Consider the following 18925-nt stretch of genomic DNA (forward strand, 5'->3'; position numbering starts at 1 on the left):
GCGGGAGACAAATGCCAAGTGCACATCAGGTTTATACAAGTTCACTAGATAACAGACCGCTGCTTTTTCAACAATTTCCGGACATTGATGAACATACAATACCATTAAAGGGATTGTCTCACTTCAGCAAATGGCATTTATCACGTAGAGAAAGTTATTACAAGGCACTTACTAATGTATTGTGATTGTCCATATTGCCTCATTTGCCTCCTTTTTGCAAATCGCATTATACAATTCTTGTTTCCAAGGGGTCACGACAACCCTGTAATCCAGCAGTGGTGACCATTCTTGCACACTACAGGAAAAAGTGCACAGGCACGCATGCGCAGCAGCTCTTTTCCTGGCACCTCGTATCTGCGCTGCAGGGGTGGCCACAACCCCTGGATACAAGCAGTGTATAATGTAATGAAAAAATTAGTCAAGTTAGAAATGGAAGAAATATGGATAACAATACATTATTAAGTGCCTTGTATTAACTTTCTCTACATGATAAATGCTATTTTCTGAAGTGAGACAGCCCTTTAAAGAAAAAGAAAATATTTAAATATTACTTTATTATAGATATGTTCCTAAATACCTTTCATTAATTATAATGGCTCGTTTTGTCTAGGGAGCAATCATTAGGAGAAATAAAATGGCCGCCGTCCTATTAGTACACACAAAACCTGTCCTAATCACACAGGAGGACAAGTTACTTCACAACTCTGAGCTAAAGAGCTGCCTCAGCCTCCTCTCTGCTTGTCAGGGATTATTATGCTGAATACAGGTACAGAGAGGAGGTGGGGATGTGGGTAATGAGCAGCAGCACTTGTATGTAGTCTCCATTGCCACAGTCCCACATTCTGTCCTGCCCATCCTCTCTGTACTTCATGTCTCCTCATTAAACTGTATTCAGGATCATAACCCCTGACAAGAATAGCAGAGAGGAGGACAAGGCAGCTCTTTACCTCAGTGTTGTAAAGTAACTTGTTCTCCTGTGTAATTAGGACAGGTTCTGTGTGTACTAATAGGATGGTGGCCATTTTATTTCTCCCAATGATTGCTCCCTAGACAAAATGAGCCAATATAACTTATGAAAAGTAAATCCCAAGGCCAAACAGTGTCTGCAGATAGCATAGTGAACCCAAGACACTAAGCAAACTACAGCATTAACTAAAGGGATTAAACAGCTGGGACTGGACCGACTGCATCTGGAGCAGGCTCAGCTCCTGAGTCCGCTCCACATACCTCACATACATGTGTGTGAGAGGGCACAAATCTGTTGGAGGGGGGTTGCTTGCTTTATCAAAATACCCCCCTTAGAGTGTTCTGAGTTAATAGAGGAGTTCCCCTGTTCAGGACCTTCCACGCTGTGCTAGGGAATATATAGGACAGCGGAAAACATGAAAAATACTACATCATAAGCCAAGTCAGGAAATTACGGACAGACAATGATAAGGTGTAAAGCTGGTGGACAATCTGTACATAAATTTGTAAAAAGGACAAACTAGAACGTATTAAACAGCAAGCACTGCCAATATAACACTGTACCCTGCTGTGAGGGCGCTGAACAGTGACTGGAGGCGTCCACAAACACCAGCAAGTCTGTATGGGCACATGCGGTTACCGTTCTGTGAAGGAGCGGTCACATGAACGCTGCAATCTTGCATCCTATGGGGATTGAGGATTCCAGGTTGCAGTGTATACATCGCCGATAGCCGGGCAACAAGGGCCTTCATCTTCACAGCTGGGTACTGTACCAAATCAGTTAGGTCCGGCAACACGTGTTGAGCAACTTCATTTCACAGAAAAATTACTCAACTTTTTCCGTAATAATAGTCAATGGTGCTGCAGATTATTTTTTTTTGTGACCGTCACATTGTAGTAGGATGCATTGCAACACCTTTGACCATCATTACAAAAAGAGTTACGCGACTCTTCTGCCGGACTGTTAAACCTGCAAGAATGAAACGGTTTATGGCATATGTATCGATTTATGTATAGATTGGCCAAACCAAGGAATGCGAGAAAAAGTGGCGCAAAGATCTTATTGAAAGAGTATAATATAAGAGTTCAGCAGCGCCTTATCATACTATACCGCCATAGTACCCTTACAGTCCCTAAAGTCTACTATACAGCTTCCTGACTAGTCGGCAGTTTGCTGTCTACAAGCCCTGATACAGACTGACGCAGAAATGTACTCTTCTTGTGGGAGCTGCATATGAATGCATACAACCTGAGGGAATACCTGGGGACCAGGGAGGATGGTAGACACAGCAGCTGATGCTCTTATACCATTAAACTGAAAGTGCTCCCGCTAAGCATTTCAGGGCTATAAAGATAGTTCAGTCCTTCTTTCTGTGAGTCTGTCCTGTCAAGCCAGTAGTCAAGTGATGAAAACCCACCCTTTAAGAAGGAATTATATAACCAAAGCAACTATATAATTATATCTATATATCCATACTGTACATACACAGCTCCAAGTGTCTAGTGCCATCTACAGCTCAAAACTAGTAACGCAGCATTGAGTCCTCTCTTGAGCACAGTCAAGATAATTTGGACCAAAATCTACTTATGAAATTATAAAAACAAATAGACGTCATACACAGCAGTGGTTCCATGCCCGAGCAAACTAGACCATTAGCAATTCATTAGCGTAGAATTACCTATGGAGGAGAAGGTTGCCATCAACACATAGGGTGGCGATTTATCAAAACTGGTGCAAAGGAAAAACGGGCTTAGTTGCCCATAGCGGCCAATCATATTCCACCTTCCATTTTTCAGAGCTCTTTTGGAAAATGAAAGGATAGGATCCATTTTGATTGGTTCTTGGGGTCCTTTCACCACTTTTGATGAATCTCCCCAATAGTGTTAAAATGGCATAGGCCGCTTTCACACAAGCGAGTTCAAAGCATTGAACCCGCAGCATGTGTCTGTGGAAGCTCCTGTCCTGACCTCCCAGCACTGACGGGGTCTCATAGCATTATATTGATTTATGATACATTTCAGAACTGTAAGGGTTATATAGTATCGGATAACACTGACATAATGCTGTCAGTGTTATCCAATACATTCCAGAACTGTAAGGGTTACACAGTATCACAAATCAATATCATGCTATGCGACCAGGCTTGGATTGGCCCACAGGGGTATATGTGAATCCCCCAGTGGGCCCCTGAGCAAGGTGGGCCCCTAGTCTCCCACCCCCTGCACAAGCGGCACATAACACAGTAGACTTCCTGCACTACATACTTACAGTGCTGCCCATAATTATTCATACCCCTGGCAAATTTTGACTTAAAGTTACTTTTAGTCAACCAGTAAGTAATTTTTGGACGGGAAATGACATAGGTGTCTCCCAAAAGATAATAAGACGATGTACAAGAGGCATTATTGTGGGGAAAAAAACATTTCTCAGCTTTTATTTACATTTGAGCAAAAAGTGTCCAGTCCAAAATTATTCATACCCTTCTCAATAATCAATAGAAAAGCCTTTATTGGCTATTACAGCAATCAAACGCTTCCTATAATTGCAGACCATCTTTTTGCATGTCTCCACAGGTATTTTTGCCCATTCATCTTTAGCTATAAGCTCCAAATCTTTCAGGTTGGAGGGTCTTCTTGCCATCACCCTGATCTTTAGCTCCCTCCACAGATTCTCAATTGGATTCAAGTCTGGACTCTGGCTGGGCCACTCCTAAACATTAATGTTGTTGTCTGCTAACCATTTCTTCACCACTTTTGCTGTGTGTTTTTGCTTGTAAAATATGTATTTGCAGCTACCACTTCTGCAGGAAGGCTATTCCATGCATCCACTACTTTCTCAGTAAAGTAAAGTAAACCACAGCATGTGAACCCAGCCTAAAGCTCCATTCACACGTCTGTGGTGTGTTGCGGATCCGCAACACACCCGGCCGGCATAATCTGGGTCTCTCAGAGACAATAAATCCAGAAGGAAGGAGATCCCCTAAAATATTTTTCATGCAGTTCCACTGAAAAGGGAAAAAAAAAAACACAACTCTTAATAATGAAATGTTCTTTTTACAACTTTCTTAACTTTTTATTTTTCAACCCAGCACCTGGATCTACTTTTATAATTGCATGTAATTAAACATTTTGTATAGCCAGTGAGCTAATCAATAAAATGTATTTCTATAGTGCCACCTGTGGTTTATTCTTGTCCTTAGTTTTTGTTCGTCTCACTGAGCTGGTCGCACGTTCTCATTTTAACCTCTTCTACCCAAATGGGGTGAAATTGGAAGAAAAAAAAAGCAATTCCGACAGTTTTACGTTTTCTTTTTTATTTACGATGTTCAATGTGCGACAAAACTTACCAGTTATTTTCATTCTACAAGTCAGTATGAATCTGGCGATACTTTATATGTATAATTTTTCTTGCGTTTTGAAAGTGATAAAATAATAAAGTAGGAAAGAATCAGTTTTATTTTTTTGTCGCCATATTTTGACCCCCATAACTTTTTAGTAATTATGTGTACGGAGCTGTATGGGGGGCTCATTTTTTGCGGGGCGATCTGAACTTTTCATTGATACCATTCAGTGTGTATGACTTTTTGATCTCTTGAATTAATTTTATTTGTAGAAATTGAAGCGACGCTCTTTCCGTTACGCCGTTTGCCGTACAGGGAGGATATTTTTATACTATGGGCGTTTTCGCACATGGCGATACCCATGATGTGTATTTTTTATTTTTTTTTCCTTTATTTTTATTTTGGGGAAAGTGGGGTGATTTGAATTAGTATGTTTTTTTTTTAAACTTTATTTCTTTATTTTTTTTTTTTTTTGTTATAGTTCCCATAGGAAACTATAACAAGCAATCATAGACCCCAATGCATTAGTTTCCTATGGAGCCCTATTACAGGCAAGGGCTCCATAGGAAACACTGTGCAGCAGCTGCACATAAACTCCAGCTCCTCCGATCACCGCATAGGGGAGCAGGAGCATCACCAGAAGAGCGCGCTTACGGTATTTTACACGCTCAGATGAAATGGTCAGGACTGACCACTGTATCTAAAATGTAAAATGTCCGCGACCGACATTTCCAAAACAGCAGACACCCCGTGGTGACCAGGCGAGTGCCATTCTAGTACGACACTGATCGGGAAGGGGTTAAATCTTCAACGGCCACCAGCCATATGTTCTGTTAGAAGCTGTGGCAGTTACAGGGAGAGAGCTGCAGCAGAAAGGACATGCCCCCTGGCCTTTCAGGCAGAAGAGAATCTAGCAGAACAATTGGAGCAGTGAATGTGGAGATCTCTGGACCCATGTGAGGTTCAGGGCTGGTTCTAGGTTTGTTACAAATAGATTAGATTGTCATGTAATATATCATGTATGATTTTCATTTTTTTACATCAGTCATGGCATAACCCCTTTAACCACCTCCGGACCGCCGAACGCAGCGACGCGTCCTGGAGGTGGTTGATTCATTCCGCCTGGACGCGCCGGCGAGACGCATGCGCATCGCGGGCCGGCAAAAGTTCGAGGAGAATTGCATCAGCAACCTGCCAGCCAATGATCGTCGCTGGCAGGTTGCTGATTTTTAAAAAATCGAATCACAAGCCAGATAACAGATCATATTAGTAAATATGATCTGTTATATGGCTTCTCTGCTTCTCTGCTGGTCCTTTTCGTCGGTTGGATCCAGCAGAGGAGCAGACTTCACTGTGAGTACCCACCAAACACTGTCCTTAGCCCCAGATCACCTTCCATCACCCCCATCATCCAAATTAACCCCTTGATCGCCCCCTGTCAATCACTTAGTGAAAGGGAAAAAAGTGATCAGTGTAAACTGTCACTTTTTTTTTTCACTAGTATTGGCTGTTAGGTTTTAGGATTAGTTTAGGCCCCTTGGTTAGGTAGTTTAGGGATCAGTTAGCGCCCAGCCCACCGCACCGCACCGCACCGCAGTCACTGATTCGCTGATTAGAGTATCGCTAATCAGCATTTGTACTTTTATAGTATCTGTAAGTGATCAAAACTGATCACGGTCAGATCTATAATTGTATTAGTGTCACCTTAGCTCGCCCTCCACCCAAAACGCAGTGTTTGCCCGATCAGGCCTGATCGGTCGCCCACACGTGCGTTCACCCACGCCCGCCCCACCACAGTGACAAAAAATTATTTTTTTTTGATCACTGCACATTCACTTTACACGCACTGCGGCGATAAAAAAATCAGTTTTGATATTTTTTATCAACCGCAGCGGCCTCCGGTACTTCGCTAGCCTCCCCTTTGTAAGACAGGCTTGCTTTTTTTCTTGGGTAGTCTCAGGGAATACCCCTAAATTTAGTAGTCCAAATGTCAAACAGGGGGTATTCTTCTGAAGAGGCCTACAGGATTCTGACCCAGTCGGATGAGGAATGGGAACCCTCATCTGACAAATCTAGCGGGTCAGAATATGAACCTGTAGAAAGCAGTGGCTCTCTGACCCAAAGTTCGGACGAGGAGGTGGAGGTCCCTGATAGAACCAGGCGTACCAGGCCCCGTGTCGCTAGACCACAGGTTGCGCAGGATCCGCTTCAAGAGCAGCAGAGTGGGGCTGTCGCTGCCGGATCACGTGGTGAGGCATACACCAGCAGCGCAGCCCTCCCTGGACCTAGTACCAGCACTGCCGTACAACATGGTGAAGTAGCGAGCACCAGAAGGGCAGTTGAAGCTGGTACGGTGGCACGTGCAGTAGTTACTCCGTCGCAGCCACCGCACAGACAGGCCCGTAGAGCCCCTAGAGTCCCTGAGGTGCTGGCAAACCCTGATTGGCAGTCACCAACTTCAGCCGCACCATTAGTTACCCCTTTCACCGCCCAGTCTGGAGTTCGGGTTGAGACAGCTCAGATCGGTTCGGCCCTGGAATTTTTTGAGCTGTTCTTGACTGCGGAGCTCTTGGACTTAGTCGTGGCAGAGACAAACCGGTATGCCACACAATTTATAACCGCAAACCCGGGAAGCTATTATGCCAAGCCTTTCCGGTGGAAACCAGTCCAAGTTTCCGAACTTAAAAATTTTCTGGGCCTTCTCCTCAACATGGGTCTAACTAAAAAGCATGAATTGCGGTCATATTGGTCCACAAACCCAATTCATCACATGCCCATGTTCTCTGCTGCTATGTCCAGGACACGATTTGAGACCATCCTGCGTTTTCTGCATTTTAGCGACAACACCACCTCCCGTCCCAGAGGCCACCCAGCTTTTGACCGGCTCCACAAAATTCGGCCCCTCATAGACCATTTCAACCAGAAATTTGCAGATTTGTATACCCCCGAGCAAAACATCTGCGTAGACGAGTCCCTAATACATTTTACCGGGCGCCTTGGCTTCAAACAATACATCCCAAGCAAGCGTGCCCGGTATTGGGTCAAATTGTATAAGCTCTGTGAAAGGGCCACAGGCTATACCCACAAATTTCGGATCTATGAGGGAAAAGATCAGACCCTGGAGCCGGTCGGTTGCCCTGACTACCTGGGGAGCAGTGGGAAGACAGTTTGGGACTTGGTGTCACCCTTATTCGGCAAGGGGTACCATCTTTATGTGGACAATTTTTACACAAGTGTGGCCCTCTTTAGGCATTTGTTTCTAGAACGGATTTGCGCCTGTGGCACCGCGCGAACTAGTCGCGTGGGCTTCCCCCAACGGCTCGTTACCACCCGTCTTGCAAGGGGGGAGAGGGCTGCCTTGTGTAACGAAGAACTGCTCGCAGTGAAATGGAGAGACAAGCGTGACGTTTACATGCTCTCCTCCATTCACGCAGACACGACAATCCAAATTGAAAGGGCAACCCGTGTCATTGAAAAGCCCCTCTCAGTCCACGACTATAATGCGCTCATGGGAGGGGTGGACTTCAATGACCAGATGTTGGCTCCCTATTTAGTTTCCCGACGCACCAGACGCTGGTATAAGAAGGTGTCTGTATATTTAATTCAATTGGCTCTGTATAATAGTTTTGTTCTCTACAGTAAGGCTGGGAGAACACGATCCTTCCTCAAATTCCAGGAAGAGATCATCGAGAACCTCCTGTATCCAGAAGGTTCCGTGGCCCCATCCACCAGTGTAGTTAGCCGTCTACACGAGCGACATTTCCCCAGTGTCGTTGCTGGTACCTCAACCCAACCGCCACCCCGAAAAAAATGTTGTGTCTGTAGCAGGAGTGGAATAAGGCGTGACACCCGCTATTTCTGTCCTGACCACCCTGCCCTATGCTTAGGAGAGTGTTTCCGGAAGTATCACACACAGGTACACCTAGCATAGGGATTGCATCTCACAGGACAGGCACACAGGGCTATTAGGGCCCTTTTACTCACAGCTGCTGAAAACCTCTCCTTTCACCTGGGATAAAGTGCATAACGTACTTCGCCACATCTTTGGGCGATTTGCGCTTTGCACATTGTCCCATGGGGAAGGAGAGGTTTGTTCTATAAAAGGTAAAAAAAACTAAACAAAAAAAAAAATTACCGGTAAGTAAAAAAGTTAACGTTCAGTTTAAAAAAAAGTTAATATGTTCTGTTCAAAAGTTAATAAATTTATTGCGTTGCGGCCTGGTTTCTTCTTTTTTGTTTTGTTTTTTTTACCTTCCAGGTGGACCAACCGATCGACTAGCTGCAGCACTGATGTGCATTCTGACAGAAGCATTGCGCTGCTGTCAGATTACACGCAAGTCGGTGTATGCGGCGCTGCAAGACGAGATTTCTCTTCTGCAGTAAAAGATACGTTTGCCGAGGCATATGAGCTGAGGAGGTGGCGGTGTTCATATACTTTGGCGAACACTTTGTATATATAAAAAAAAAAAAATCCCGGCAATGATTTATTCATCCACATCGATTGATGTGAATGGAGAAATCGGGTTTGCCAGGGCATACGAGCTAAGTGGGTATGGATGTTGGGCGGAGCTCCTATGTCCTGGCAGACGCCTTTCCCCTCCTTTTTCTTTTTTTGGCAGAGATTTTTTCATCCACATTGATCGATGCGAATGAAGAAATCTGTGCCGTTCATTTTTTTCTTTCAGCCCAGAGGTTGAACGGAAAAAAAAAATCTCATTACCCGTATGCTCAATATAAGGAGAATAGCAGAAACTCCTAATGCTGGGCATACATGTAATGATTGCGGAGACCCTCAAATGCCCGGGCAGTACAAACACCCCTCAAATAACACCATTTTGGAAAGAAGACACCCCAAGGTATTCGCTGAGGGGCATATTGAGTCCATGAAAGATTGAAATTTTTGTCCCAAGTTAGCGGAAAGGGAGACTTTGTGAGAAAAAAAAAATATAAAAAAAATCTATTTCCGCTAACTTGTGCCAAATTATTTTTTTTTCTATGAACTCGCCATGCCCCTCATTGAATACCTTGGGGTGTCTTCTTTCCAAAATGGGGTCACATGTGGGGTATTTATACTGCCCTGGCATTTTAGGGGCCCCAAAGCGTGAGAAGAAGTATGGTATCCAAATGTCTAAAAATGCCCTCCTAAAAAGGAATTTGGGCACCTTTGCCCACCTAGGCTGCAAAAAAGTGTCACACATGTGGTATCTCCGTATTCAGGAGAAGTTGGGGAATGTGTTTTGGGGTGTCATTTTACATATACCCATGCTGGGTGAGATAAATATCTTGGTCAAATGCCAACTTTGTATAAAAAAAATGGGAAAAGTTGTCTTTTGCCAAGATATTTCTCTCACCCAGCATGGGTATATGTAAAATGACACCCCAAAACACATTCCCCAACTTCTCCTGAATACGGAGATACCACATGTGTGACACTTTTTTGCAGCCTAGGTGGGCAAAGGGGCCCACATTCCAAAGAGCACCTTTCGGATTTCACTGGTCATTTACCTACTTACCACACATTTGGGCCCCTAGAATGCCAGGGCAGTATAACTACCCCACAAGTGACCCCATTTTGGAAAGAAGACACCCCAAGGTATTCCGTGAGGGGCATGGCGAGTTCCTAGAATTTTTTATTTTTTGTCACAAGTTAGTGGAAAATGATGATTTTTTTTTTCCTTACAAAGTCTCATATTCCACTAACTTGTGACAAAAAATAAAAACTTCCATGAACTCACTATGCCCATCAGCGAATACCTTGGGGTGTCTTCTTTCCAAAATGGGGTCACTTGTGGGGTAGTTATACTGCCCTGGCATTCTAGGGGCCCAAATGTGTGGTAAGGAGTTTGAAATCAAATTCTGTAAAAAATGACCGGTGAAATCCGAAAGGTGCTCATTTTACATAAACCCAAGCTGGGTGAGAGAAATATCTTGGCAAAAGACAACTTTTCCCATTTTTTTATACAAAGTTGGCATTTGACCAAGATATTTATCTCACCCAGCATGGGTATATGTAAAATGACACCCCAAAACACATTCCCCAACTTCTCCTGAATACGGAGATACCACATGTGTGACACTTTTTTGCAGCCTAGGTGGGCAAAGGGACCCACATTCCAAAGAGCACCTTTCGGATTTCACTGGCCATTTTTTTACAGAATTTGATTTCAAACTCCTTACCACACATTTGGGCCCCTAGAATGCCAGGGCAGTATAACTACCCCACAAGTGACCCCATTTTGGAAAGAAGACACCCAAAGGTATTCGCTGATGGGCATAGTGAGTTCATAGAACTTTTTATTTTTTGTCACAAGTTAGTGGAACATGAGACTTTGTAAGAAAAAAAAAAAAAGAAAAAAAATCATCATTTTCCGCTAACTTGTGACAAAAAATAAAAAGTTCTATGAACTCACTATGCCCATCAGCGAATACCTTAGGGTGTCTACTTTCCGAAATGGGGTCATTTGTGGGGTGTTTGTACTGTCTGGCCATTGTAGAACCTCAGGAAACATGACAGGTGCTCAGAAAGTCAGAGCTGCTTCAAAAAGCGGAAATTCACATTTTTGTACCATAGTTTGTAAACGCTATAACTTTTACCCAAACCATTTTTGTTTTACCCAAACATTTTTTTTTTATCAAAGACATGTAGAACAATAAATTTAGAGCAAAATTTATATATGGATCTCGGTTTTTTTTGCAAAATTTTACAACTGAAAGTGAAAAATGTCATTTTTTTGCAAAAAAATCATTAAATTTCGATTAATAACAAAAAAAGTAAAAATGTCAGCAGCAATGAAATACCACCAAATGAAAGCTCTATTAGTGAGAAGAAAAGGAGGTAAAATTCATTTGGGTGGTAAGTTGCATGACCGAGCAATAAACGGTGAAAGTAGTGTAGGTCAGAAGTGTAAAAAGTGGCCTGGTCTTTCAGGGTGTTTAAGGGCTCTTTCACACCTGCGTTCTTGTCTTCCGGCATAGAGTTCCGTCGTCGGGGCTCTATGCCGGAAGAATCCTGATCAGGATTATCCTAATGCATTCTGAATGGAGAGAAATCCGTTCAGGATGCATCAGGATGTCTTCAGTTCCGGAACGGAACGTTTTTTGGCCGGAGAAAATACCGCAGTATGCTGCGCTTTTTGCTCCGGCCAAAAATCCGGAACACTTGCCGCAAGGCCAGATCCGGAATTAATGCCCATTGGAAGGCATTGATCCGGATCCGGCCTTAAGCTAAACGTCATTTCGGCGCATTGCCGGAGCCGACATTTAGCTTTTTCTGAATGGTTACCATGGCTGCCGGGACGCTAAAGTCCTGGCAGCCATGGTAAAGTGTAGCGGGGAGCGGGGGAGCAGCATACTTACCGTCCGTGCGGCTCCTGGGGCGCTCCAGAGTGACGTCAGGGCGCCCCAAGCGCATGGATGACGTGATCACATGGGTCACGTCATCCATGCGCATGGGGCGCTCTGACGTCATTCTGGAGCGCCCCGGGAGCCGCGCGGACTGTAAGTATACCGCTCCCCCGCTCCTACTATGGCAACCAGGACTTTAATAGCGTCCTGGCTGCCATAGTAACACTGAACGCATTTGGAAGACGGTTCAGTCTTCAAATGCTTTCAGTACACTTGCGTTTTTCCGGATCCGGCGGGCACCTCCGGCAACGGAAGTGCACGCCGGATCCCAACAACGCAAGTGTGAAAGAGGCCTTAGCTATAGGGGCTGAGGTGGTTAAGGATCTTTCACAAAAAAAAATAATATATATTATAAAAAAAATTTTTTTTATCTTTACCTGCAAAGAGGCTGCCAATTAGAGCAAAAAAATATATAAAAAAATCCCATGTTGTTAATGTGAACATATTCCTAGCATGCGCATTGTCTGACGGCACAATAAAGCATGGCTATTGAGGTTAGCAGAGAAAAGTTACTAAGGAAACGACGACTCCAGAGCCACAAAATCATGCACAAAGAACGCATCAGCATTCACGTCCATTACAACTATACATAGTACTGTCAAAGGAACTAACCTATATTGTCTTCATCAGGCGAGTGCAGGGGCGACAAACGGCAGCTGGCTATGTCCAGATGTTGCAGAGAGCATTCCTCATGACTGAGGGCCCTCGTCTGTGTGGTAATGACTGGGTTTTTCAACAGGACAACGCTACAGTACACAATGCCCGCAGGACAAGGGACTTCTTCCAGGAGAATAACATCACTCTTTTGGCCCATCCTGCGTGTTCCCCTGATCTAAATCCAATTGAGAACCTTTGGGGGATGGATGGCAAGGGAAGTTTACTAAAATGGACAACAGTTCCAGACAGTAGATGGCCTTCGTGCGGCCGTCTTCACCACTTGGAGAAATGTTCCCACTCACCTCATGGAAACGCTTGCAGCAAGCATGCCGAAACGAATTTTTGAAGTGATCATAACGGCGGAGCTACTCATTACTGAGTTCATGTTTGGAAGTTGGATTTCTGTTTTGGGGGGGGTTTAGTTTTTTTTTTGGAGGTGTGGTCCTAAACTTTTGATCAGCTGAAAAACAGCTTGTTTCAGTTTATTCGTTGTTTTCATTAAATTGAATGCTCAAAAAAAGTTTTGTCTCACTCCCATTTCTTCTTGTTGCATGTTGAAGCTCTACTTGGAACCTTGTTAAGATCCAGCCATGCAAAACATGATTTTTTGCCATTTTTCAAGTGGTCTTAAACTTTTGATTAGGACTGTATCTCTAGCTGAGATAAGAGGGGTTAAAGCAGGCCTCCCCTCTCCCCCTGCTGCCCAATCTCTGCTCAAGCTGAACTGTTAGTGCCTCTTCTCAAAACCTGAGCAGAGCTTGGGCAAAACAGTTAGGCTCCATTCACACGTCCGCAAATGGGTCCGCAATTTTGCGGAACGGGTGCGGACCCATTAATTTTCTATGGGGACGGAATGGATGCGGACAGCACACAGTGTGCTGTCCGCATCCGCATTTGCGGAGCGCGGCCCCGATCTTCGGGGCCGCAGCTTCGCAAAAGATAGAACATGTCCTATTCTTGTCCGCAGCTTGCGGACAAGAATAGGCATTTCTACAGGGGTGCCGGGCGGGTGTGTCCGCAACACACCACGGACGTGTGAATGGAGCCTTAAGGTGAAACATAGGTTTACACTGCAATGCACCAAGTCAAAAGTCAACTCACCCTCATTAGCGGAGAACTTCACCAAAAGGACACGGCTTGATCCAAGGCCAACGAAAGTAAACCCAAGCAGAAAGGTGTGCAAGTTGGATCTGGAGAACCATGATGGATTCATACAGGTCTTGTACCTCATTGTAGTCAGTCAGTCCAGCATTTCCTATTGAAATACAAATATTACACAAGACAATGAGCAGTGGATAAGGGTTAGCACGGACCCTCTGACTAGTCATACAGCCCCGTGTAGAGTGAGCTGTGATACATTGTGGGTCCTGACATTTTTCTATCACAGTCAGCAGAACCATTCTCAGCTGTTTATTCTGCAGCACCTCTTCTATGGGGTCAGATCAGATGGGCTAGCCTTCACTAACCATGTGCATCAATGGGTTTGGGGAACCCATAACCACCAGTTCACCAGATTTTCTTCTTTGGACTGGTAGATGCTAACCACTGAATACGGGGAACACCCCACAAGACCTCCCATTTTAGAGATGTTCTGGCCAGTCATCTAGCCAATTTGGCTCCTGTCAATTCTGCTGAGATCCTTACACTTGCCTGATTTTCCTTCTTCTAACACAACTCAAGAACTGACTGGTCCCACCCTAGGACAGGAGCCACTGTAACAAGCTAGTCAATAGTATTCACTTTACTGGTTAGAGATTTCATCCCCTTAAAAGGGGTTATCCAATCCTAAAAAAAGCCCCTCCATATGCCGGGCCCCCCATGCTGAATATACTTCCCCGGGTCCCCGCTCCCTGCGCTGCTCCTGGTCCCCGCTTCTCCCTGTACACCGCTGAAAACAGGCGGTGGGAGGGGGTGGTTAGGGGATCAGTTCAGCCAATGGCAGGCGGAGACGAGCCTACCTAGTGTCACCCGCGGCGGTGCGGGGACCAGGAGCGGCCGCAGGGAGCGGGGACCCGGGTAAGTATATTCAGCGTGGGGGTTCCGACATATGAGGGGGCTTTTTTTTAGGATTGTATAACCCCTTTAAGTAGCGGGCCAATTTTTGTTTTTGTGTGTTCTGTTTTTTACTCCCTCTCTATGGAGGGAAAGTTGACCTGTTCACTTTATTCTACGGGTCAGAACAAATCACAGCGGTACCATTTTTACATAGTTTGTCGGGGAAAAAAACATATATAAAAAAAATTTAAATTTAAATTGCGATATTCTGAACCGCAAAACTTTTATATTTACATATAAAGAGCTGTGCGAGGGCTCATTTTTTGAAGGACAATCTGTAGTCTGTATTGATACAATTTTGGGCTTTTTAATCACTGTTTAATTTTATTTTCTTAGGAGACGAAACAACAACAAAACTCTTGTCTCCGCTCTGGGGCGCTGCGATTTGCATTCTGCATTGGACCAGAAGTCAAGCTTAGATGGGAGGGGTCGCCACCGAGATTGCCACCTGCCTGCTGATGAAGAGGGCACTTGGAGATTAGTTAGATGTTTAATGTGCTTTTTAAGGTATGATGCATTACTGATGCCACCACACATAGATATCTCCAGAAAGATCTCCCAGCCCCCTATGTGACAGTGATTGCTCCAAGTCCGGGCCAATGGGGATGTCAGCTGTATTTAACTCCGATCCAACTGTTTAACCCCATAGAGGTTACAGTTAATAGTTACAAAAGTGAACTGTTCTGCAGAATGAAGTTACAAATTAATGGCACACCTTCAATGGACGCAGACCACACAGCTGCTATGGGGCCCAGCGCTGAACTCCTTAGGCTGGGTTCACACGAGCGTGTCCGGATTAGTTCCGGATGCGTCCCGGTGTGTTGCGGCAAACCCGCGCGAGTAGGAATGCAATTGCAGTCAGTTTTGACTGCGATTGCGTTCCGATGTTCAGTTTTTATCGCGCGGGTGCAATGTGTTTTGCACGCGCGTGATAAAAAACAGACTGTGGTACCCAGACCCGAACTTCTTCACAGAAGTTCAGGTTTGGGTTCGGTGTTGTGTAGATGTAATTATTTTCCCTTATAACATGGTTATAAGGGAAAATAATAGCATTCTGATGACAGAATGCATAGTAGGTGATCAGTTGAGGGTTAAAAAAAATAAAAAAATGAACTCACCTTCTCCGTTTGTTCGCGTAGTTCTCCCGGTCTTCAGTTCTTTAAAAAGATGAACTATGGGCTAAAGGACCTTTGGTGACGTCAGATCACATGCTCCAATCACAGGGTCCATCACCACGGTGATGGACCATGTGATTGGAGCATGTGATCTGACGTCATCAAAGGTCCTTTAGCCCATAGTTCATCTTTTTAAAGAACTGAAGACCGGGAGAACTACGCGAACAAACGGAGAAGGTGAGTTAATTTTTTTATTTTTTTTAACCCTCAACTGATCACCTACTATGCATTCTGTCATCAGAATGCTATTATTTTCCCTTATAACCATGTTATAAGGGAAAATAATACAGTGTATAGACAGTCACCTAGCAACCGTGCGTGAAAATCGCACCGCATCCGCACTTGCTTGCGGATGCATGCGATTTTCACGCAACCCCATTCACTTCTATGGGGCCTGCGTTGCGTGAAAAACGCAGAATATAGAGCATGCTGCGATTTTCACGCAACGCATAAGTGATGCGTGAAAATCATCGCTCATCTGAACAGCCCCATTGAAATGAATGGGTCCAGATTCAGTGCGGGTGCAATGCGTTCACCTACCGCATTGCACCCGCGCGGAAATCTCGCCCGTGTGAACGCAGCCTTACTCTTCCCAAAGTAACAGTACTGCACTTTCATATATCCACCACTAGGGGGAGCTCAGTGCAAACCGATTATTACACCTAACTACATAAAGTCCTATGCACTGCGCTCCCCCTAGTGGTGGCTGCAAGGATAACATAGAAGGAAAGCAGGAGATTTATCATGTGTATTATGAGTTCCAACATGCTTAGACAGAGTTTGCCTAGATACTAATGGACTGGTTATTACAAGAGTAATAAGTTACCGTACTTATAGCCTGAAGTCTTCTGATGAAACACACAGGGGAACATACTGGGTTACCGTATGGCACCCTCTAGAGCAGGTGTGCACAACGTTTTCTGGTTGGGGGCCACATTGTCAGACTGAACCAACGTCAAGGGCCAAAAATAAAATTTAAAGAGGTATTAACAACTGAAATACTGTATTCATGGCATATTAAACATACAGTATATAACATTAATATCTAGTTCCAGTTCCAGGACTCCCATCTAATGGAAGAATTCATGAAAAATACATTCGAGCAGTCACAAAACATAGACATACATGTCTGTTACCAGATGGTTGGGGGCCGCACAGAATTAAATCAAGGGCCGCATGTGGCCCCTGGGCCACAGGTTGTGCACCCCTGCTCTAGAGCAAGCTGAGAGAGAAGGGTGCCCCTGGGTATGTATGAGTAGGGCGAGGTCTTCTTTGTAAGGCTCATGCACACAAACTTATTTTCTTTCTGCTTCCGTTGCGGGGTTTTTTGCGGACCGAATGCGGGACCATTCACTTCAATGGGGCTGTAGAAAATACAGAAGTTACTCCGTGTGCATTCCGTTTCCGTTAATCCGCATGGCCGTTCCACAAAAAAGTAGCGCATGTCCTATTATTGTCCGCAAATCACGGTCCGAGGCCCCATTCAGGTCAATGGGTCCGCCAAAAATACGGAATGCACACGGAACACATCCGTATGTCATCCGTATTTTGCGGATCCATACTGTAGAAGTGCTATGCCGACCCCATATTGCTCATGTGTTTGGTGATTAATAAGTTACTGTTTCTGTATACGATCCGCAAAAAACTGATCAAATACGGAAACCATACGGATATGTTTTGTGCAATAACGGAACGGAAGGGGACTTAAATCAGAGGGGAAAAAAACCTCAGATACTGAACGGATCCGTGAAAAACAGACCACAAAACAACAACGGTTGTGTGCATGAGCCCTAAGGCTCTCCCCTATTCTCCCAAGATGGCTGGACTATTGTACATAACAAGCACGTCTACCTTTTGTGTCACCCTTATCCCCTCATAGATAGTAAGCTCTTGCGAGCAGGGCCCTCATTCCTCTTGTAATAATCGACTTGTCTGTTACTATGTTATTTATGACTGTTTGTACATGAACCCCTGAATTGTAAGGCGCTGCGGAATATGTTGGCTCTATATAAATAAAGATTAATTATTTATTTATTATTATTATTATTATTATGCACACGGCCGTTGGGGCGGCCCGCAAACTGCGGGTCGGCAATCCACGGCGGCCGGCCATGTGCACCACGCATCTTGGATGCTGACCCATTCACTTGAATGGGTCCGCAATTCCAGAGATACGGAACGGAACAGCGGAAGCACTACGGAGTGCTTCCGTGGTGTTTCTTTCTGTAGTTCCGCACCGCAAATAAATAGGACAAGTCATATTTTTTTGCGGTGCGGACTGACCACGGACCCATTCAAGATGAATGGGTCTGGGCCGCTGCACGGATGTTGCCCGTGCATTGGGGACCGCAACTGCGGTCCCCAATGCACGGAACGGCCACGTGCATGAGGCCTAAAGTGAACTACAGAGAGTTCACGACCAACCACTTGAACACAGACGGCTACCACTAGAGGTGGTATGAACCTATCTTATCGATCTGTATTTAGGATGCCACTATGACTCTGTGTCTTCTACCCAATGGGGTGTATTTTAACAACAAAAAAAAGGCCTATCCTGTCATGTCTATTTTAATAACTACTTGTATCCCCCATGTAATAATTCTGGAGAACTTTTCATATAACTATGTTGTGCTATCCCTCTATTATTCCTACTAGACATTTAAAGGGGTTCTGCAGTTTTTTTAAACAGATGATTTATCCTCCGGATAGATCATCAGCTTCTGATCGGCGGGGGTCCGACACCCGGGACCCCCGCCAATCAGCTGTTTGAGAAGGCAGCGGCGCTCCAGCAGCGCCGTGGCCTTCTCGCTGTTTACCGCAGGCCCAGTGACGTCACAACTAGTATCAACTGGCCTGGGCGCGGCTAAGCTCTGTTCACTTGAATGGAGCTTAGCTGCGCCCAGGCCAGTGATACTAGTGACATCACTGGGCCTGCGGTAAACAGCGAGAAGGCCGCGGCGCTACTGCCAGCGCCGCTGCCTTCTCAAACAGCTGATCGGCGGGGGTCCCGGGTGTCGGATCCCCGCCGATCAGATGCTGATGAACTATCCAGAGGATAGATCATCAGTTTAAAAAAGAACTGCAGACCCCCTTTAAGAAAGCATTGCCAGCCATCTGCAATAAAGTCCAGCTACATATAAGGAGATGAGTGAAGTCGGAGTGTCTGTCACTTCTTTATGCTGCTCTCCATGAGGACAATATAGTGGATGACCCTCTATAACCCCTTCCCGACGTCCGCCATGTTGGGTCCTTAAAGATGGAGCCTGCCCTGGTATCAAGTGGGCGCCATAGCTGTTTCACACAGCAGACACCAGGAGCTAAAGTCTG

The 18925-nt window shown here is 45.0% G+C and overlaps 1 protein-coding gene across 1 annotated transcript in view; it reads right to left on the reverse strand.

The window, feature by feature from the left end:
- Nucleotides 1–18925, reverse strand: part of SLC35A5 (solute carrier family 35 member A5) — a 41909-nt gene that overhangs the window by 20929 nt on the left and 2055 nt on the right. Inside the window, exon 2 of the mRNA XM_040423824.1 lies at nt 13470–13623. Coding sequence (XP_040279758.1) covers nt 13470–13599 — 130 coding nt within the window. The 5' untranslated portion in view covers nt 13600–13623. The remainder of the gene's footprint in view (nt 1–13469; nt 13624–18925) is intronic.

Source organism: Bufo bufo, chromosome 3, assembly GCF_905171765.1.
Source record: "Bufo bufo chromosome 3, aBufBuf1.1, whole genome shotgun sequence".
NCBI classification, from domain to species: domain Eukaryota; kingdom Metazoa; phylum Chordata; class Amphibia; order Anura; family Bufonidae; genus Bufo; species Bufo bufo.